Here is a 22711-nt window from a genome sequence, read left to right as displayed (position 1 = left end):
CATTGCCATGTCAATTTCAGCATCGCCAGCAACCAATAATTAGCAAACAGCAAAAAAGCTGCGCTACTCTTAAGCAAATAACCATAGCAATACACATGAAAACAGTCAGTGGTTACTTATTTTGCCAATCAAAGAGACATAACCCGAAGGGTAAAGAAGGAACGGGATTACATGCTATTCGTCCAAGTGAAATTTTGAAAGATACGTATGTTAGGAAACACAGCAGTGCACTTACATTGGCTGAAGAAGTCCTCAGGAAACATCCCTTCCAGTTTTAACTGAATTCTGATATGGAACGCCAGGACTAAGGCCAGTCGATGAAACTGATAAATATCAGTTACTGCGGCAACATAGGATCAGATAGATTGAGCTAACAGTCAAATCATGTAATAAAAATCTAGATCACAGTTGTTTTCAGCAGAGCAAACCAGTGTGAAGTGTGACAGATGAAGTATATACTGTAATCAGTTATAGTCTATCACACGTGAGTGACAGGTTATGTCAAATGCAATGGACACGTTAGAATATTGGACCAATAGAACTGTCAGCGCTGTGCCATGTTGCTTATATAAACGCACTGGGTGGTCATGATGAAATATGCAAAACACCTCATAATGTCAGAATTTATAAGTTACAAAACCACATTTCACTTGGTGCTTTTTTGGAAAGGGTCGATGTGAACACAGTGAAACAGACCCATGGACAGACAAAACACATAAACTGTTGTGAGCAGTATGTTCTTTCACTCCCAGAAGCAGATTTTCAAGAGTCTTCAGTCCAACACATACTGTATGCAGCCTTCAGGGACATGCTTGGACTTGGCACAGATCCCACTCCACAAGAGTTTGTTCATTTATCATGCCGGTGACCTTACTAGATTGATAGTGGGGTATTTAGTGGGTCAACTGTGTAAGGTATGCACTAAGGTCATGCATCACCACCATAAATGTATTCATTAAACAGTTTTCCACATGGATTTACCCCCCTCATTCAAGTTTTTAATTTTGTACTAACCGTACCGACTGTGGTCATAAATGTAAATGTTTCAACACAAATGCATTTTCCTTTTTTCTTTCTTACATATTTTTCCTGTCATCTTGACCTTGAATGGCTCTGCCACGAAGGTCCGTGAGCAATTCAAGTTTCGACATGCAGCATGAAACCACACTCTGGCACTCTGAGCAAACACTTGAGGTCCAGTCAACAGTCCTCAACAGACTTATTCATTACTGCTGCACACCACTTAAGCGCGAGTGTATGGAGTATGATTATGGCATCAAAGGTTCAGCAGGAACATGCCACATTAAAGCATCTGCTGATGGTGGCAGAGTAGTATAATCATAATGCTGCGCAAAATGGCTCTTGGCTAAATATAGCAGTAGCTGGATGCCAGAGTAAGTGTCTTTCAATAAGACACTAGAGATTTAAAAAGATGGAGGAAAATGACATCAGCTGTGCAAAGGACCGCATTTATGTCTCATTTGATCAGCTAAGCCATTGGCCGTGCCTCTGTAAGCCGTTTTCAACAAATCATCAAAAAATAAAGCTTGCTTATAGGAAACACCGACTTTGCCTTGAACAGGGTAAATCTGGGGCCTTTTGCAACAAACTCAAATCAGAAATATGACAAAAGCACAGAAAGGTCAATGAAAGACTAATTTATTTTGTTTTGCTTTCAAACTCATCCACACGTAGTTACAGTTGTTCACAGATCCTCCTGTCTTCAGCATACTGTTAAATTTCAGCTGCACACTAAAGATCCTTTGTGTGTCACACATTTAAATAGACAAATACTTAAGATCAAGGTAAAACACAGAATGCAGTCTAAGTAGTCAGAGTTTGGAGTAGGTCTGAATGATGTGTTTGTGTGTTCCCTTGCATAATAACCAGCATGCCCTTTTTTTGCTTTTGTTTTTCATTGTTATACTGATTCCATATAACATTTCTATAAAAATGACCCTTTAAGCATTTTTTTCCCAAACTGAGTCTATCATACTGCAGGTGTAATAAATACCAAACAGGCTTTTAATCACTACACAGTAGTTTAGCTATGTAATGATCTAAAAGGCACTTTTTAAAATTATTATAACATTTTCTTTCACGTAAGGTGGAAAGCTGTCACCGTGATGTCAGGATATCTGAGAAAAAACTGATACCTGAGATTTAAGAAAATTATTTAAGCAAATTTGTGGTTTTTAAAACTTTCTATATTACCTGTATACGTTTTCTATGAATTAAAAACAGGTACATTTGTTTCCTGTTGTTATGTTTCAATAAGATCTTTCAATGTATAGCTCTAATAGAGCATATTTAATTTAATACAAAATAACAACCTTTCACAGAAGAAAACATTAGCTTAATTATACCAATTCAGACAGTCATCAAAATTTTAGTAAAATAAGGAAAAGGAAATTCTGCCCACTCTAAATGCATATCAGCAGGCAGTTGAAGTGACCAACTTGACATGTTTGCCTAATGATAGATCGTGAGGGTTATTGCCCCAAGTTGACCTTACACAGCATATTTAGAATTATTTTAATTTTTGTTATTGAAGATGTTAAATTGCCTATGCTGTGTGATTTTAAGTATGATTGCTGACCGCTGATGATCCTATTTACATTTTGATGATGCAGTGGTTACCCCAGAGATGTAGTGCTGAGATATTCAGCCTTAGCGACAATAGTTGAACTGCACAGGCATTGTATACACTGCAGTCCCTCTGAGGTTATAAATCCTGCCTCTGTTTTAGGAGGCCTCAGACGTTTAAATCTGCCCTGCTAGATGTATGTGAGGGTCAATATAGCCCACTGAAATGGCATCTTTTTGATTACACAAAGAAAAAGAATATGTTTTGTTTGCAAATGGGCAGGAGACCCTTTATGTACACATTTTTTCTTCCATACACAGGCAAAACCAAATTTTAATCTTTCTTTTTTTTAATCTGAATTTACTCAGGAGCTCCTCTCACCGAGGCATTCTGGATTATTGAAAAATGCTGGATTTCCCCATGCTAACAAAAGTGAATGACCCTATGAAACTGTTGCAAATGGTATTCACCAAATGTGTTCTTGGAAAAACTGACTATTGGAAGAGTGTGGGAGAGCATCTTAGAAGTAGTATTACTGTGTTGATACAACTTCAGCCAACATACGGTAATCAGTAACAATGCAGCAAGTGGGCACTAATGCTGAAGACAGGAGAGAAAACACTTTTTGTTCAAGGGTTTGGAGTGATATTGGTGTGTGTGTATGCATTGTGTCTGTGTTAGACGGGGTCAGATCCGAGTCAGCTGGTGCCAAAAACTGGACGGCATGAAGCTTTCCATCTTGTCTGCGAAGAAACCCAGGGGTGCAAAGAGTGTGCTGAAGAACTGAAAGTAAGAAAAGGCAGAATTGACTTCCGGTCAACGGTTTGTGAAATTTCTTCCATTTCAAATTAATATTACTACTTCATAACATATCTTTTTGAATTCCATTTAACATTGGACTTCAAAACTTTAAAAAAAAATGTATTATGTGTTTTTTTATATATACTTTGAGTTACATTCATTTAGAAAAGATTACAAAGTACTGCTGTTACACACAGTGAGAAAAGTACACAGATTTAAATAAAGTAAATAGAAACTACTGTCCTCTAGCTCACCCCTTTTAAAATGGCAACCTAACATAAAAAGAAAAGAAAAGAAAATTATATAAGAATTCTCCACAAGCCTGACTTTTATATGCTGGGATGTACAGTTGACTGCTTAGCTTTTTTTTCTCCCTATAAATCAAGCTGAAGTCATTCAGCGCTGCAAATGCAAAGCACAGCTTACAGTTTGGTGCAGTCAGAGTCAAAGGCGGAACATATTTGTACATTTCCTCAAGAAAGCAGAATCATCCAAGATTGATCATTTTACAAACTGCATTCGTGGAAAGATCACAGATGCATCACTACATTTAAGCAGTTTCTCTATAAACTTTATATTATCCATGATTTATGAGAGACACTTTCGGACAGCAGTATCAACAACAGTCACTCTTACAGCTTCACCATCTTCAAGTGAAAAAATGAAAAAAGTAAATAAACTACAGTATTTACTGCCGCTGGGAAAAGCTGCAGACTTACCCATAAAAAGTAAATAAAAGATTCTTAATAACCTTTGATAGTATGATTTGAGCAATAACAACAAAAGGCAAACGATAATAAAAAGCTACAATCAGAATTTATTATAATATAGAGATAAGACTGCAGAAATAATAACCTCTTTTAAGTATATTTTTTGGTGGCAGCTTTGAACCTTTATTGTTATAGGACAGTAGTGAGAAGACAGAAAGCTGAGGAGAGAGAACAGAGGGAAGGTATGCATTAAATGGCTCAGGGTGGATTCGAACCAGGGCTACTAAATGTACACTGACCACGTCCATCTCTTTATGACCACAGGTTATCCATCTTCCGATGGCTGCTTCCAGCAGCTTAATGCGCTATTTCACAAACCTCAAATCATGTCAAACTTTAATATCACAATGAGGTCTCAGTACTAAAATAGCCTCCACAGTCACCGGATCTCAGTCCAGTAGAGCACCTTTGGGATGTAGCTGAGAATCAGATCACGAATGTGCAGCCAACAAATCTGCAAAAACTGTGAGATCTTATCATCTCATCACGGACCACAATCTCTGAGGAATGTTTCAGGCACCTTGTTGAATCTATGCCACAAAGAATTACGTTATGATGCAATTTAAATGCTAGCTAATAATAATAGTTAGATGTCCTCTGAAATATTACAATATGAGGTCGTGCTAAAAGTGTGTTTGATACACTTAAAATCCAATTAGTAAAAGTGGGCAATCCACAGGTAAGAAAAACACGCGGACTGTCACGACCACCAAAATCCGCCGCGTTTTCCTGCTTTTAAGAGCAGCAGATTCATAGAAATCTGTTTTTCCTCAGAAGGCAGTGAGTACCTCTGTGTTCCTCCCTCATTGGTTTTCATGCACTCTATCTGAACATCTGAACATTACACAAACCAGACTAGCCGGACTGGCTGTAAAAGTCCAATCTGCACCCAATCTTTCCCATAACAAAAGGAACAGAACTAGATGTTCTCAGAGACTCGCTTCAAGACTAAAAGGCCCTAATAAACAGGCTGACCATAAACAAAAGATTAGCCAAAGTAAGAAGTTTGCCAAACTGGCTAAAACACATAACACAACACTTCTATAATACACAAACACAAAATGAAGCAGTGCAAGCATCCATACGTTCTAACCTTTAAGGCTGCATGTTTGCTGTGGCTTTAAACTTGTATTTTTCAGCTCTTCCCACTGATAGCTAAAGTTAGACTATAACTTGTTATCATAAACACTGACTTTACAAGCCTTCGACTCCCATGAGCCTCCAGTGCTGCTGACAGTGATAGAAGGCAGCAATTACCAAAGGAACTTAGAGGTTCGGGTTACCAATAACACCCATTAAAAAATGAGACCCAATGGTCAAAGCTAAAACTGGTCAGCCAATAACCCTGAAATCTGAGTCAAACTCATGATAACATTAAAAATTTCAGTGATAAGAAATCTATAAATTCAAACCAAACGTGTTTGAGATGAAACTGGGAAGTCAAGCAATACCACTTACTGCTTTGGCAAAGACACCCATTAGTTCAGGAAACTGATGTGTGAGCATGGCCAGCATGGCAGTGAAAGAGCAAAGGCCTGCTGTGAAGAGGATGAAGAAGGGAAGCTCTTTCTTTGGGTACACAGACACCTCGTGGAAAGCTGGAGAAAATCGAGACAAAAAGAGAAACAGTATCACAAGCAGGGCAGATGAACTTTTGTTTTAAAGAGACGAGGTTTTGAGTAGATTTAATGTACTTACAGGGCAGTAGTTCCCTATCTGCTGTTTCTGTGCATCCTGGGTACGGGTAAAAGAGGTGACCCTTCTCCAGTGGGTAGGGAATTATTCGGAAAGCTGCAGAATACAGTCGAAGGGGAAAAGCGGGACATTAAATCTGGATGAGTAACACACCACAAACTATGCTTAAGTGCAGCTATTTAAAACACAAATACGGAGCAATTTTCGGTAAACCATTTAAGTTGGATACAAGATACTGACATCCAGATAAAATATAACAATAATATTCTTCTTGTGATGATCTCATCCACTTATAGCAATGTGTATTTGTGGGTGTACTGTGAATACATGACTTATGACACAATGATAAAAAAAAAAAAAAAAAAGACAGGGCAGCTGACTAGTAAAGCTTTACACCTGCAAGGCTGTAGGTTCAAAACCAAAAAGAGAAGTAGCTTTTCTAGTATAGTGTTTTCAAAGTACAGGCTAGGTTGGGTGACAGCTTACTAACATGAAAGAAAGCAAATGAGAACCTAAAACATTTATATCTGAAAAAAATAACCATAAAAAGAAAGGTACATACTGCCCTCCCAGGTGCAGTGTAGTAGGTTTAAGGCTCCTTCTGCCCTCTTCCAGTGCTGCAGATGGAAGAAAGCGTATGCTACTGCCTCACTGTCACCCCTCTTCAAGATGTGCTCTGGAGGCAGGATCAAGCTCTTCATCTCTAATAAGTACTACAAATAGGAAGTGGAAAAAATACAGGACTTCTGTTCAGTATCTGGTCTTTTTGGTACCTTTATATCTTCATTTCTCATCCTTCACTCAGCTGTACTGTTTAGTTTAAATTTATTGTCATACTGTGATCAGTTGCACAAACAACATGAACTCAAACGAGCACATTGCACATTATGTTTAGTCAGTGATTCAGATTTCCACCTTTTTTTTACATTAGGATTTACTCAGCCATAACGAATGAAAACGCGTTTTTCAAATAGCTTTAAATGCCAAAAAATTGCATAGATTTCTGATCCACAATGTAAGACTGACACTCTTTTTCTTCTATGGGAACTAACTGTACATAGTCACGCTCATAAAAGACCATTCTGAGCAAAAAAAGATCCTGAATTTGTTCAGTTACCGACTTCTTTTAGTATATTTTTGAATAAGAGCAAGAATAATAAAGCAGTTAAAACAATTTCTATTCTGATAGATGGTAAGATAATGACCTGAAATTGAATGACAATTTGACAAATCAGCAGACAACTGTTTACTGAATCACAGTCTGGGTGTTGTCTGAGGAAGGCACTGTGGACATTGGACAACATTTTGGGACTTTCGATGCAGCCGGCACACATGTCTATGACAGCAGACACAGCAGATTTATGACGCACCTTAGATGTAAGCTGATGGTTCTGAGATTGCATTTGGACAAATGGACTATTAACAACATGCAACCAAAGTCTGCTCAAAAGTACAACTACTGGAAACAGAAACCAGGAAAATTAAAGTAAATAAAATCTTATCCAGTGCCCACAAACACTGATGACTGTTTGGGTTTTAAAAAAAAAGATTCCTTGTGGTCCCAAATAACTTCATGCAGCTTCAATGTTGTCATTCATATTTTCTCGTCATTTCTCAATGAGTACTTTTTGCTCTATTGTGCAAATCCCCCAGGCTAACTCCCTGTGGAATGTAATCATATTCTGTACATGTGAGGTATTTATCTAGAACCTTATTTTGCAATTGTTCAAGGTGGAAGGGAAAAGTTTTCCAAAGGTCTCACTCTCTCTATATACGCGAGTCAGTGTATGTGTGTTATTGTTACAGTACAGTAACATCATTCCATGAATGTGTAACATGCCCAACTTGCTTCTATTCTCTTGGCCTACTGCATAAGTTTGTCCCAGTGAGTCAGTTGGTTCACTGAGCTGACAAATCCCAGAGTTACAACCTATAGAACTTCCTCTCTCTCACTCTGAAATAGAAGAAATCTAGCTTTTAGAGTACATACATCAATATATTGTGCAGAGCTTTTTCTGGGGGGGCGGGGGGCAATAAATGTTTTTAAAGGTCTATATCCGTCAGCATAGAAGTCCTTAATGTATACCTATTGACGCCGATGAATGTGACAATCTATGCATTTCATGTCTGTGGTGCCCAGTGTGGCAGGGGTCTGTTTTAAACAAAATCCAAGTGCAGTGCTGGGGCCCCCTGGGCTGGATTCCCGAGCGGCCAGCTTTGCAGTGCTTTGGATCTCACACTGACACTTTGGGAAGGTTACCCCACAGCTAATCCTGTCTAATCCCTTCCATGGTCACAGGTTCAGTCATCCATCCATCCATCTAGCCAGTCAGACCATGCAGCTTCACCATCCCTGACCCTGTCCCCTACCCCCATCCCCATAATCACTTACTACCAAGGCTCATCATTGTCTTTCTCCAATTTGTCTTTACATATGTTCAAGGCCCTATAACTGCTACCTGTGTCACCCATTTTTCCTACTGCCTGTAGCTGCACATCATTTTCTCTCTTTCTCAGTTGACATGTAGATTCTTACATTTTTCATCACATGTTATTTTTAGACACCTATACATAGCTGTACAAAAAAACTTGCAAATTTACACCTATGTTACCTCTGTCCTTCTCATCTCTCATACCTCTCAGCTTCACGGATAAAGGCTCAATTAAGCAGGTTACCATCATAAAGCAACACTTAAGTAATCATCTGTATTTCACAGGATTTTAGTGGACTGTACTGTCTTGCAGTTTTTCTCCGTCCATCCTGACATTTTCTCTAACAGCAATCGGCAGCCAAGAGACAACCAGAAGGTGCTTGTTTGCCCTTCTCACTTATCCTGTCTGACTTACTTACATCAGCTCTACTCGGTTCAGCCAAGGCACTTGACTGTCTTCATCTTCTTCCTTCCTTTATTCTCAGCACAAACATTTCACCATGCTCTATTCCCTCTCAGAGGAGAGGCAGCTAGCCAGCTCGACCACCACAGACAAAACCTATCACTGGTTTATTGTGGTGGATTATAAAACCTCCCTAACTGCTATAATAATTCACATTAATTTTATGCAACACAACAAAGGATAGCATAAAATAGAAGAAAGAACTTAGTGAGTATGGAAGCAAGCTTTAATTCAGACCATTTATCAGCAAGAAAGCCAAGTCGTTCATTCAGTAAAACAGGTTGTTTTTTCGATTATTATTATTTCCTGTATTTCAATATATTTGAACTTAAAACATCAGCTGATTTTATAAAAAATCAGACACTAAGAACCCTATAAAATATACAGGGATATTATACTTAAAATGTATTAATTGAGGACAGGCATTCAATTTTCTTTAGGTGTAGGTGGCATCAATAATCCTAAAGGTGAACTTTTAAGGAAAAGCAGCTCATGCAGCAATACAATGACATAAGCATAGATGTTCTTCTACAAAAGAACAGTAAAGAAGAACAAAGGTGGGGTTTTAGAAGAGTTAAGTCAAAATCCTGACTAATAATCGTGATGGAAGGATCTAAAGCAAGCAGTTCATGTAAGAAACACCACCAACATCCCACAGTACCTCGTAATGTTGCTATAGTAAAGATTCACAAACTTTTAACGATCCTGTTCCTTGTAAATATTTCTGTCTAATTTTTTAACTGGGTTAACCGCAAGTATTTTTAGGTATTCCGAGAAAATGTGATGATATTTTGGTCGATATTCATTCAGAAATTAGGACAATTCTAAAGGATTCACAAACTTTCAAGCACCACTGTATCTATACATATTTTTTAGTAAAACCTGAATATTTTTGCATGCATTTTTATCTCTGTTGTTAATAATGAGTGGACAGTACATGGCACACATATGTCTGGGTGTTTCTATGTTTTAAGACTAACCATTTAGAGTGGCTGGCTGCTCAGCTGTCCTTCCTTGCATGCCATGGCATTAGAACTGGTGACACCTCAGTCACACCCCCACCTCCCTGTTCTGCAGCCTTCCTCTGCACTCCCTGTCGCCTCTTTGATGAAGGGATTGAATTTCATGTGTTCTCCTTTCATCCCTGGGCAGTCATAAGCTCAGAGCATAACTCATAAGCTTCCTTTTGATTCTAATCTGCGGCACTTTGCCGCACACAATGAAGCACAGAGGCAACATTGCCATCAACCCTGTAGTTGTTTATAATTTTTGTTTTTTAAAAAATGTAAAATATATAATTTTAACAAACATTGACACTAGCTACTTCATCTTGTGCCACAGGTAAGGGAACTTATATTTGTCCCCAAGTGGGCGAAACTTAAGCCACAGTCCAATTCCTGTAACTACCCCATTTTTGTCATCTGGATGAAACCTCGTCCATCTTAATTCAGAACAAACTCAAATGCTCCTATTCCGTCTCAATTTACAAACCAAACAGCCAATTTCAGTGATACACTAAGAAAAAAACTCTGGTTTTCTGAGCCTTGACAGGCAATCTAGAGGAGAGAATGTTATTGAGAATTGGGTGAGATAAAAAACTGCCATTTAAAGTGGGGTAAACTAGCAAAGTAAATAGGCCTGGGTCGCTTTGAGCGCTTCAGATTGAATGCATGTTAGCAAAAATGGTAGTAAAAATAAATGTAAAGCAGATTTAGCAAGCAGGGACATTTGATCAGTTATCCAAGCATCTGGGAAACTGTCAGTTTCTTAACCACTGGCTGCTAGAGAGGATAACTGGAATGGACAGGCAGATGTAGAAATGAGTGGAGGATAAATAGAAGAGGACAAGAAGATGAGGAGGAGAAGAAAATAGAAGGGAGCAAAAGAGAAGAGGAGGAAATTAGATGGATGAAGAGCTGGTGAGGAGAAGGGGCTGAGCGAGAGCACTGAACCAGCTGTGCAAATGAAGTGTGTGTGTGTGTCTGTATATGTAGATTTTTGTGTGTGCATAGCCTTTTAAGCAGTCTGAATGAACTCATGTGATGTAGCCTGGTATTATATTCATATATAATCTGCTTGGCATGCTTGATAACACACTCGCCACTTAATGCTTGGCCCAACAATGCTCCTTCAGTATTCCAAATCTGTGTGTGTACACCACAGGCTACTGCACTGTTTTTATTGTTTGACTGTACGGATGGTAACGACAGTCTGACTAAAGTCAGTTTGGACAGAAATGAAAGCATGATCATAACGTTTGGCACATCTTCTCATTATACAGAGAATAAATTCTGCGGACTTTGACTTCTTCGAGGAGTGCCAGTAGTTCAATGTTTATTATATTTGTTTTTGAGAAGTAGCTTGAAAATCCAAAGGACTGCAATGGTGGTGATCTCATCTATCAACCTAGGATGATGATCTTTTGGCTGCAGTGAGAAATACTAAAGTATGCTATATCAAGACCTACACAAATATATTTTAAGTCCTCAAAGCACAAGTTGTTATACTATACTTACTTAATTCTTCACCTACTGCCATTAATTGTTTTCCAGTGCTCTGGAAAAAAGAATTTATGGCTAGCACCCTTAATCAATTGTAGCCTCACAAAGTCACAAGCATGACTGTAAACTATGAATTAGTTTGGTTTGTTGCTACTACTTGAGGTTTAACACATCACTCAGCTGCTGGAGGCTTATGATGTATCCTGTGCTCACCTCAGGTGTTGCTGTTAGATTTTTTTTTCTTATGTAGGAAGAAATTGGTTACTTATTCTTTTGCTCAATGATTTCTCTAAACTTTGGATCACAACAGCCAAAGCCCCTCTACTCTGCTTGCACCGGTTGAATGCAATACTATGTGTTCTGGAGTCTTTACAGTAACAAAAACATACTCCCCTTCTCTTATCAAGCCAACTATAATGCATCTTCTGTGGTCTCATGCTTTAGTTTATTGCTTCTTTTTTTAGTGCGTTTAATGTTGTCTGAAGTTTATCTGAAATGTGTAGATGCTTTGGTAGGACTAAAACATTAGATGTAATGTGGAAAGATCATTAAAAAAACATTAAATCTGTACTGAAACCAATTACTATAAAAAAAGAGAAATGACTCTGATAACCATAAAACCACTTTCAGTTCAAATGGGCAGATGTTGATTGTTTTGAGACTTTGTCTTTGAAACAGTTCAGAAATTTTCATCAGCTGATGGAAACACGATGGTGTGATCTGGCCTGTATAGTTCTTGTATTAGAAACTTTGCCAAAGCAACAGTAGTCCTACAGCTGAGGAAACTAAACTCAGATGTTCTTTTTTTTTTTAAGCCTCATGCACCAAATCTGCTTTTGGTGACAACAAGCCCGCCCATTTAAAGAGGCCAAAGGAGTCGCAGGTGCACTCATCTCTTAGACATGCCAGACAACACAAAGCAACACCCCCTCCTTCTCTACTGTTGCATTTCCATACCCAGTGCTCTGCTATGAGAGCACTGAGTATGCACCAGATTCCACAGTCAAATGCTGAAAGACGAGCTGTCCAATAATCCTCCATGAAAGGTGTGTTAAAATTTCATAATGTCATTTAGCCATTCACCTAAATTCAAAGAAGTCATTTTGACAAAGTTGGCAGTGTGACATTCAGACTGTCTGTTTGGCTCAAACAAGGGATGAGGGGATAAGGGAACATGAGAGGATAAGAAACAGGATGAGGGTATGTGATGAGAGGAAAGAGGACGGCTGCCTCTGGGCAGAATGGGAAGGGAGCAGTTGGAGAGATATTGAAGATGAGGGCCCTCACTTTAAAATCAAAGGCTGGATCAAAGTGCTGGCTGATGTTTCCCCCTCCATGCATGCAAACACACAGCTTCTCTTTCTCTCTCTCAGAATAGGAGTCTGTGAAATGAAATAACACCACACTACAAAGGCTGAACTGGGACAAAACTCTGCTGCATCTGGTTGTGTATCAATCTGTGCGCATATGGACGTGTGACATCTAAACCTGTGGGAACTGATGTGAAAAGAGATCTGCAGCTAGAGTCCCATATTCTCCTGGTCCAGCTGTAGACAGAGCTGTGATAATATGACCAACTGATCACCAAGTTAAAAAATATTCAGTGCACTAAAACACTGGTAAAAACAATATAGACTTGATACCAAAAATAGTGTTCTGACTTAAGAAAATGAAATATGCTGATCAAATTTGTATACGTTGTATAATAACTACAACAATAATAAAGATATATAAATATTAATATAATAACAATCAAAGTGAATTGCATACTGTAGAAGAATTTTAAATGTGGATAAAATCCACGATCTAGAGATGACACTACCAGTGAGAAAATAACCTTTACTGACATCTCCTGGTGAGCCAGCAGCACAGAATGAATGGAATGAAAGCTGCTGTAGTTGCACCACCTATTACAGTCAAAATAACTCACTTGTGATTGACTGACTGTTTACTTTACTGTCTGCTTTTCCTGTTTGCCCTGAATGGGACCTTTACGAATGGCAGCCATGTGAGTATTGCGTGATTAGACCAGATAGAGGCAGTAATATTTAAAGTAACGTCAAGCTAAATTTCTGCCTTTTGTTTGTATGCCTCCCCTTACAGGTAAAGTTGCAGTTTACGTCCATGTCTGTGCAGACTCATGTAAGATATGAACTCAAGACTCTGAAATAATTTAATATCTGGGCAACAAACACTAGTATCACAAACTGAGTATCCATTCAATTGTGAAATCTGGTCAGAATTTCCTCTTTAGTTCATTAGCTGAAAAAGCTGTTTTTTCAGAATATTAAGGTGTCACAGTGAAGCTGTCCTTTGACCTTTTGCCTCTAAAATGCCAGTTTTTCATCATTTTCATCTACATAAGGCAATGGTGAAATTTTGCAATAGAAAGTGACCAAAAAACATTTTTTGTGAGGTTAGAGTGACTTTTGACTTTCATCACCTCTTACTTAATACTCATACTTCCAATTCCAAACGATGTTGTGTCCAGTAAAACGTGATGGATAAACAGAACTATCCATCCAATAAAAAAAGAAGAAAAAAAAAACAATCCACCAAACCACTTGTGGCACACGGATGAAGGGCGTGAACTGACAGTGTTACAATGACACAAGACCGTTTGTTCAAAAACAAACGTTTTCTCAGTGTAAAGACGCTTATTATTATTTTAACAGTACATCTCAGTTTTTATATATGATAAGAAATGTTGCTGTAGTACAGAGAACTCCATCAGCACCAAAAATGTCTAAAATTACAATATTTAACATACCCCCCTCAACCCGATCCAAAGAAATTTCCATAGTAGATAGTGAAAGAGAGTTGAGAAAAAAAAAACATACAAGAAATGTTTTGTTTTCGGTGTTATTGTTTATCTAATTAGGGTGGCGATCTTTACCAGTAGAAAAGCTGTAAAACCAATGAAAATACAGTGAAAAGTGGGCACCACTTTATCTCAGGAGGTGAGCAGGCGACCACATGCCGCACGGCAGCGGCCCAGGTTTGAGTCGTACCTGCGACCCTTTGCTGAGTGTCTTCCCCCTCTCTTTCTACCCAAATTCCTGTCCTGTCTAAACTATCCAATAAAAGCCGGAAATGCAAAACAAATGCAAATAAACCCCAAAACAGTTAAAAATGCAAAATCTATGCACTCCTTCAGATTTTCCAAAGCCGTCCAGTGGGTTGGAATGGAGTCTCTGGTGGGGCAATTCTGGCCCCGGGCTTTGTGTTTGACAGCCTGGTTTAAAGATCATCTGGTCACTAATGTATGTTTTCATTCAGGATGAAGACCTATGTTTGCTGTCAGATAAATGACTGACCTTTGGCACGTGGGGATTGAACTCAACGGCTCTGTGTATGGCCTCCACAGCATTCATCTCTGCTGTGCTTAGCCCCCGCCTGGATGCTGCCTCTGGTGAAAACCTAAGAAATCACATCTCACATTCGTGACAAAGTTAGGGCAATCACATACAACAACTGAAGCTAACAGAAAAAATAACTTACTTATCTGAGACAGCCCGTGCTTTCAGCAGCGCAGATGTATAGCATATAGTAGCGGATTTTGGCAAACTGATATCTAAAGTAGAAGCAGAAGTTGTGTTTATGTGACTGGGCATGCAACTCAAATGACTGACCTACTTTGTGCAAAATCATGGTATGTTGATATTCAAAAGTAATTAAATATTTGTTGAGTTTAGTCTTACCGTCATATTTTGCAAGGACTGCTTGCACATCAGCATATGCCTGAAGCTCTAGAAGAGCCTCAAGGAGGTTTTCGTGTATATTTAACATTCCCAACAATGGGAACTCCTTCATTAACTGTACAGAGATAAAACATATTAAGGTTCACAGTTTTAGGTACAGTAAACATGTCGACTTAGTAACATACTTTCTGTGACAAAACAATAAAGCAGTAAACATGTTTAAAGGTGATACTCACATCTCTCATCATTTTTACTGCTTCTTTAATTCGCCCCAACTTGCGTGCACACATTGCCAATCTGCGTTTAATATATACTAGTAGGTTGATATCTTTTCCTGCTGTATTGCAAAGAGAAAATATTTCACTGCAAAGCAAAATAACCATGAGTTTAAAAAACAAAACAAATTAAAACTGTATTGTATATGAATATCACGCTACATTTTGTGGTCCAATGTAGAGCACTCATGTTATCTTGGAGCTGTAATTCTTCCATCATGAGAGGGAGTGTAAAACAAATAATACACTTTGCTGTATTATATCTATCTGTGGCATATTGAGAGGTCCACACTGAAGTACTAAACTGCACAATGTGGGTAAGGGCATGCAGCACAAGCAGGATAAATATACAGTGTTGAGTTACTCTTCATCTACTGAGCTTTCTTTGTACTACTATGCCCTAGAGTACTTTATTGTAGTGCATTAAAAACCATCCTTACCAATACTTAGAGCTTTTTTAAAAAGGCGTTCGGCTTCTGTGATAGTTGTTGCTTCTTCCTCTGCTAGAAGCACATAGGCTGCAGCACATCTACACAAATGTACACAAGAAATTAATGTATTTATAAATAGCAATCCAAGCTGTTTTTTATAGTGCACAAGAAAATATTTATATTTACTCACAAATAAAAAATAAGAGATGATGTCATAACAAAGACAAAACTTGAGAATGGTAGCACCCTTAAAGACGCTAATATACTGTATATAAACATTATCATTGAAATATATTAATGCATTTAAACAAAAGTCAGCACAATAAAGACTCTTCAAAGATTATTTAATTATTACAAGTACCATACAAAGCTGTCTGAATTTACTTGTACTCTAAACTCTAAGTTCTCTAAATCTAAGATTCTAAACAGCAGCACCAACCTCAACCTCTTTTTCTCATTAATGTGATGGCAATATAACTGTAATACAGTCTCACTTTAATGAAGCCTAACACTGAGCATCTTGAGGTGCAAGGCGTCTAGAAATATGTATGGAGAGGTTCACTGTGTATGAGTAGAACTCACTGGTGGTTGATCTCTATGGCCTGATAAGCTGCTCTGATCCTGGCTTGAGGATTTCTCTCTCTCCAGGCCTTCTGCATCACTGTAAGAAGATGATCATCTAGGCTTACTGCAATATAGATGTGAGTTTATGGTACTGGTATACAAACCCGTAGTGCTTCACATCATAAAAAAAGGAATTTCTGGCATGTATTGCATGTATGCATTGATTGCATAGATTTGAGCAATTTGCCTCATCTTTGTATAACTCACCAGCATCCTCTGGCCTTAACTGCTGAGTGTCTCCTGTGAAGAAGGTCTGATGATCTTGAGCAGATAGGTTCATATCATAATATGTTAAGGGTTCCTTCCCAGTCACCCAGGTGTACCTGTGGTACACAGAGTAAAAATAATAGCTTCCATTTTATGGTTCAGTGAATCAAATGAAAAAAATAATACTTCTGCACTAAAGACAAAAAGTAGGTTTAAATCGTTACAAATCTTTAGAAAAATTCAGATATTATGAATTACTCATTTTAAAAGGCTATTTAACAGAAAAAAATAATGTTCATATACATAGCAGCAGGCACTGGTTCGTGAAAGCCGCCATGTTGCCTCCTTGTCTTGAATACAGTGGCTAACATGGACATTGCCATTGTTCCTGATAAGTTTCATATATTTAGCCAAAGATTGGCCAGTATCAAGATAGTGCAGTATATCTTATAATATTCTTTTGATCTAAAAATCACAAATAGCTCTTTCAAACTATAAATGTCCATTTAATATTTGTATATTTTTCTCCTCCTCCGCCACTGCTCCATCAATTAAGCTGACTGCAATCTGCAATCTACTGACATCAAGTGGTGAGATTTTACACACTTAACCTTTATGAAATTTAAATGTGTTTGAACCACATAATTATCTGAATAAAATCTTAAACAAACACATACCTGTTATATTCAGCTCCTCTAAAAAGATTCAAAGGATTTCGCCAGACCTTGCATTCTACAAACAGAGGTTGTTGTTACTGTTTACATAAATATGAATAATAATGCTATGATCGGCTGCATCATGTATATTTTTTTTTACCAGAAACACTGGGCCTAGGCTCTGCATCTCCATTAACTGATGAGAACAGACCAGTTGTGGAGCTGCTTTCCACTCCACCAAGCAAAGGACGCAGGTGGCTCACCGATACTTGTTCAATAAACGAAGTCCCATATTTACGAAAATACCACCATTCAAATATCTGTAATAAAAACATAAACGGTTAATATGCTTTTATTAATATGTGCCATTATACAGCCTGAACATTTGTATTGGTATTTGTCGCTGATTTTGTGCTAAATGAATCTTTAAATTGAGAGTGATGAAGAGCTAAAACACTTAAAAAGCTAAAAACAACAATAATAATAATTAAAGGGTTTATGATGATTTTTTTTGGTTCCTTCTGAACATAAGAAGGAATGAAAAATTATATATATATATTTTTTAAAACATCTGAAAAGAATTATTGCTATCTGCATCATATAGCATAATGCACTCTAAACCAAAACCTACGTTACAACTGAATGTATTAAAATGTGTTACGGTTAAAACGTAATTTATGGTGATAAAGAAATTAACTCACAAGGATGAGTCCAGAGATAAGAGAGGAGGTTCCAGTGAGAGCCACGTAAAATTTGGGTGTCAGTGTGTTTAAAAACACTGAAGCTGAAAGAAGAAAATAAAGGAGACACTTACGCCCAACAGTAGTTTTAATAAAAACCTTGAAAATATTCAACTTCGATGGTCTTTACCAGGTGACATTTAGCTCACAGTAGCAAACTTGGTAACACAAATCATCAACTACTTAATTTCGACTGCATTCAGTGTGATCTACGGTAGGAGAAAATGCAAAATGTGTCTGCCAATTAATATCTAAATAGAAGCTTTACTTTTAACCAGACAGTCGCCACTGTTCGTGTCTCGATAACTCAGACAGCGAGCTGTCAAACCACAGCTTTCGCTAAAGCTATACACCCGTAGGCTAACAATAGCTAGCTAGCATCTGCCTTAATTCACCTGAGGTAAGAGTTTCCTGAAGTTTCAGCGGACTCCACAGGACGTATATCATTATCAGCACCATCCCGAACCAAAGGAAGCACACATAAGTCCATGACCAAGAGAGCCAAGACTTCAGTTTCTCTGTGAATCCGGGAGACTGGGGATTACTGCCAGTGCTGTCCTCCATGTTTCTCCGGATGTCTGTAAACAGAGGAGTCACGTGACTACGGAGCACCAAGACTTCTACTTCGAAATCGTTGCAAGAAAAATGTTTCCCGAGGCTACAGAAAAACGTGTATGTATTTTTTTCCACACATATACACGCTATTTACTCCTCATCTAAACCAAAGAAACTATTATCACTATTAGAACGTATACTTTGCATACAAACGTCTTGCGACTGAATTTATTAATACTTACTATAAACAGCTTTATATTTTAAATACCAAAATACTGAAACTATTAATAAGCACTTCAAGAGCGCAAAACTCACCTCAGCTCACTCTGGCCAGTATTTAACTGTTAGAGAAAAGTGTTGTATTTTGTATATATTCATTAAAAAAAATTTTTTGTTCTTTTTAAACGTACTCGAAGAAGTCTATAGTGCAGTAAAAATCAGATAAGGGTAGCATGACATATGTGTACTTTGATTACACAAACATTATGTAGGAGCAGGTGGTATTGATTTGTAAATAACTGGATACAAATATTTTCAGCTTTTGAAAAAAATATTTTTTTATCTTGTCTTGTCTGGCAGCGTTAGCAAACAGAATTATGATCTGAATGCACTCGCAATTCTCATAATCGTAATTCTGATTGCAAAAGCTACTACAGTATATTTTTAACTAACTATGCACAGAAAGCAATGTGATTAGTAATGCAATATTTAGAATCTCCAAATATCATTACCTATGTGGTCAATACAGTCAATAGCAGTAAGAAACATAGTTTTATCACTTTCAGATCAATCAATTAATCTTGAAGGGAAGGTCAGAGGTCAAACGTTAATACAGCTTATGAGTTCTGTATGTGGGCAATGCACACCACACTTCCAAAAAAATCATAGTTATAAGGCTTTATAGTTACAGAGAGAATGACACACACACAAACTAAGCCAGCTTCCTTACCGGAGGTAAAACTATGGTTAAACAAAAAGGATACATTACATAACTACTAGAGCTTTAGCTAACAAACATTTACATAAGTATTTGTTTATTTTACTCAGATTGTAAAAGCAATGGGCTATGAGCAATGGGTAATGATGATTTCTTTTGCTAACTAATAATGAGGCCATTAAATATTATTTTATGGAAATATGCTTAGCAGTTATTTTGTTAATAAAACTCCTGTAGACCTTAATAAACCACTTCCTTGGTAGATACGGTGCTTAAGCTGTTATGAATATTTGCTGACGATAATTATCTTGGCCATTAAATGTAGCAAAACTGCAGGCAATCATTTCCCAGTTAATTTCCCTGCCCATACTGTCTGTTCCTATTCGTGGTCAGCAAGTGGGGCTATTACACCACCAACCCATTGACTTTTGTTTCCATCATTGTACTGCAGGTGGAGACAATGTTCCGTTTTGCTGGGCTCCTTTCAGTCTCTGGTTTCACTACAATGTTTTAGAAATTCATGTCGTCCTGCATGAAGGTGTTCTCTTTCAACTCTTTCACCTAATAGATTCTGTAAATTAGTTTCCAACCATTTTTGCGCTCCTTATTTCTGGTGAAGAGTTGGATTCAAATGCTGACAGTCACTGTCAGTTAGTATCCTATTCATTTACATAACCAAAATGCATACGGACAAAAATGCATAACTCAAAGAGATTATTGACACAAGAAAGAAATATATTTTTGGATACATACTTTCAGCACCACTTCCCACCTTGTGTGATTGATTCACATCTCCTAACCGGGCGGGAATAAATGCGATTTGTTGGAGTTCATTCTAGTTGGAGGTTACAGGTACTGAATGACAGAGAACCAGATTTGGTCCTACTCACACATGCCCTTGGGTGTTTTTCTGCCTGATGCTGATGGACAAGAACACGCAGGGTTAAAGGCCTGTCATATAAATCAGGTACAATCACTTTAGAGGTGAAAACATGCATGATGCTGCTGACAGGGAGAAATAGAGGGGGAAATGAAAAAGAGACTAAGAGGAAGGAAAGAGGAGCAAGACAGGCTTGCAGAAGTTATCTGGAGTGTATAGTATGACCTACATGTCTGAATGTATTTTCAGATGAAATGATATTTCCAAATGACCTCGTCTCAGTGAGTCATTCGCTGATTAGACATGCATGTAGCCTCCAAGACAGCATAAAACAGTGCAGTTACACTGATGCACTTTTAATAGATATCAACAGGAGAATATGTATAATGTCATGTCTTACATGTGTTATCAGAACAAGGATCATTTCAGAATTGTCACAAAAATGCACAAAGTAATTAATTTGAAATGCTCAAATAAAATATTGATTTTAGGGAAAAACAACTTGTATAGTAAACTCGAAATATAAAACACAAACACTGACTCAAAAATTGCGATCCAGTTTTTGTGTCCTTACTACCTTGGTACTGAGGTAGCATAACCTGTGCACAGTTCAGTGTCCAGCCACGCAGAAGCAATATCTCTCATCATTCTGCAGTCACCTGTATACTTAAGGTTCATTTACAATTTCACATCTGGTATCCATCCAGCTATTCTGGACTTCGTGTTCTGTTTATGTACTTTCTTTCTTTTCTCTGCCCAAAGCTTTTAAGAGTCTTCTAATCATACATAATTAATTGAGGTTTTCACTTAAATGCACTGCATTTCTCACTCTCATTATTAGTTAAGAGGCTGCTCTTTAGGACTTAAAAATACCTGGCATTCTCTCGATCAGATTGTTCATGAAGCTTGCTGTTAAAACAAATGAAGACATATCGGGTATATGAGTGATAGAGTGAGTAAAAAAAAAAAGCCTTTGCATACTGTCATGCGCTGTAAATGTACAAGCTCTTTGACTGATCGTCTGTCAAGTCTGCATTTGGTGGTCCCTCCTGATGGAAACTTCAAACTTTGTGAAACTGGTTCTTGTCTCCCACTCTGCTTTCTCTCTGTGAGTTTACATTACTTGTCTCCATTAAGGGACTCTCCCTCCCTCACTCATTTCTCTCAAAACACTTCATTTTCTGAAAATGTCTGTTCTTTTTTTTGCATCAGGAGACCATGCAGTTTGACCACATCTGAAGGCAATGGTGCCGCAGAAAAATGACTTCCTCCATGACAGGCTTGGAGGCCACTGAGGTGCATTTCACAATGTTACTTTGTAAATATATGAGGGCAAGTGAATACCTACCAATCAAGCTGCAGCAGGGAAGATGCATGCCATGTACTGTAGGGCTTTTGAGTAGCCTGATGTGGCCTCTTTTTAGTAGAATGATCCTTTTTAATCCTTTTTTATGTTTAGTATATGTTACGGCTCGCTCTTTTTAATACAAAGGAATCCAATTAATCTGTGTTGTGAAGTTTTAATTGTTTGCTTCAAAGTCAAATAAAGCCTACAAAACATAAAGCGCAAACTGCATGGAAATGAAAACATAAAGCATGCAGTAACAGCATGAGTGCAGCATGTTCTCATCCAGCGTATAGCTTACAACTCTGGCCAACTGTAAGTTCAAATGGAAGAGGCAGAAATGAATAATACATAGCGACTACATTTATGCAGTCAGGGTGTTCATTTTTAGCAAAATCAAAGGCAAGGTGCACAGATAAAACTGCAGCAATTGAGAGTAAATACTGTAAAATATCTGAAGAAACATGTGCTACATTATGAAAAACAAACAAGCAAGCAAAGTAATAGCACGGTTTTGCACCAAAGATTAAAGCTGCACAAACAGAGCCTTATTCATATTAACAAGGTTGCTTGTGTTTGTATCGTGAAAATACATGTCTGATACTGTATCATCGTAAGTTGCTAGAAAAGTGTTGACATTCTTTCTTTTGTTTCCAGTATTTTCTGTCAAAAGGAGATTTGTCAGTGTTGAGAAAGTAGATATGGGCCAGTAATGAAAGCTGCAGTCCATGATTACAATACAAACAAAGCAAAGCAGAAATACACAAATCAAAAGCAAAACATAATACATACATTTTTACCCATATTGAATTATGCTGTGTTATTGGTCACTGTGTTAATGTAAAACATTCTGATAGCAAAATTTAAAAAGAGACCTTTGTGATGAGTCTGTAGACGTTACACACAACTGTAATGTTGATGGAAAAAGAAACAGGTGAGACTTTTATGAGTCATTTTGAAACCATTTTGATAACACCATACAAATCCAGCAAGATTGCTTACCAGATTTAAATATGAATCATATCACAATAGTGGTTACACTTTGCTGAACTTAGTAATGTTTCTGTAAGCTACATACGGGTAAAAGAAATAAGCAACCATAAAAATCAGA

The 22711-nt window shown here is 37.7% G+C and overlaps 1 protein-coding gene across 2 annotated transcripts; it reads right to left on the bottom strand.

Annotated features, from left to right (window-relative positions):
- Positions 1–1642: 1642 nt before the first annotated feature.
- On the bottom strand, positions 1643–18462 carry LOC147331283 (suppressor of tumorigenicity 7 protein-like). Of its 2 annotated transcripts, none has more exons than XM_086293501.1 (15): positions 18279–18462; positions 17845–17927; positions 17304–17463; positions 17165–17219; positions 16488–16603; positions 16239–16344; positions 15666–15754; positions 15187–15287; positions 14951–15065; positions 14751–14823; positions 14567–14669; positions 6416–6566; positions 5857–5949; positions 5617–5756; positions 1643–3370 (listed from the first exon to the last, which is right to left on the bottom strand). In XM_086293501.1, the coding sequence occupies exons 1-15, from the start codon at positions 18445–18447 to the stop codon at positions 3275–3277; spliced, it is 1650 nt and encodes a 549-aa protein (XP_086149627.1). In that variant the 5' UTR covers positions 18448–18462; the 3' UTR covers positions 1643–3274. The 2 variants fall into 2 exon arrangements, with proteins under 2 accessions (XP_086149627.1, XP_086149628.1); XM_086293502.1 differs by having other exon boundaries at positions 16239–16317.
- Between the last annotated feature and the right edge of the window lie 4249 nt (positions 18463–22711).

This window comes from Aulonocara sp. 'chitande type north' Nkhata Bay, linkage group LG5, assembly GCF_057382095.1.
Source record: "Aulonocara sp. 'chitande type north' Nkhata Bay isolate Kocher_YH1m ecotype deep benthic linkage group LG5, A_spYH_male_GT1.1, whole genome shotgun sequence".
Classification (NCBI taxonomy): domain Eukaryota; kingdom Metazoa; phylum Chordata; class Actinopteri; order Cichliformes; family Cichlidae; genus Aulonocara; species Aulonocara sp. 'chitande type north' Nkhata Bay.
The sequence above is the reverse complement of the archived record's forward strand: the minus strand, read 5'-3'. Positions and strand labels throughout refer to the sequence as shown.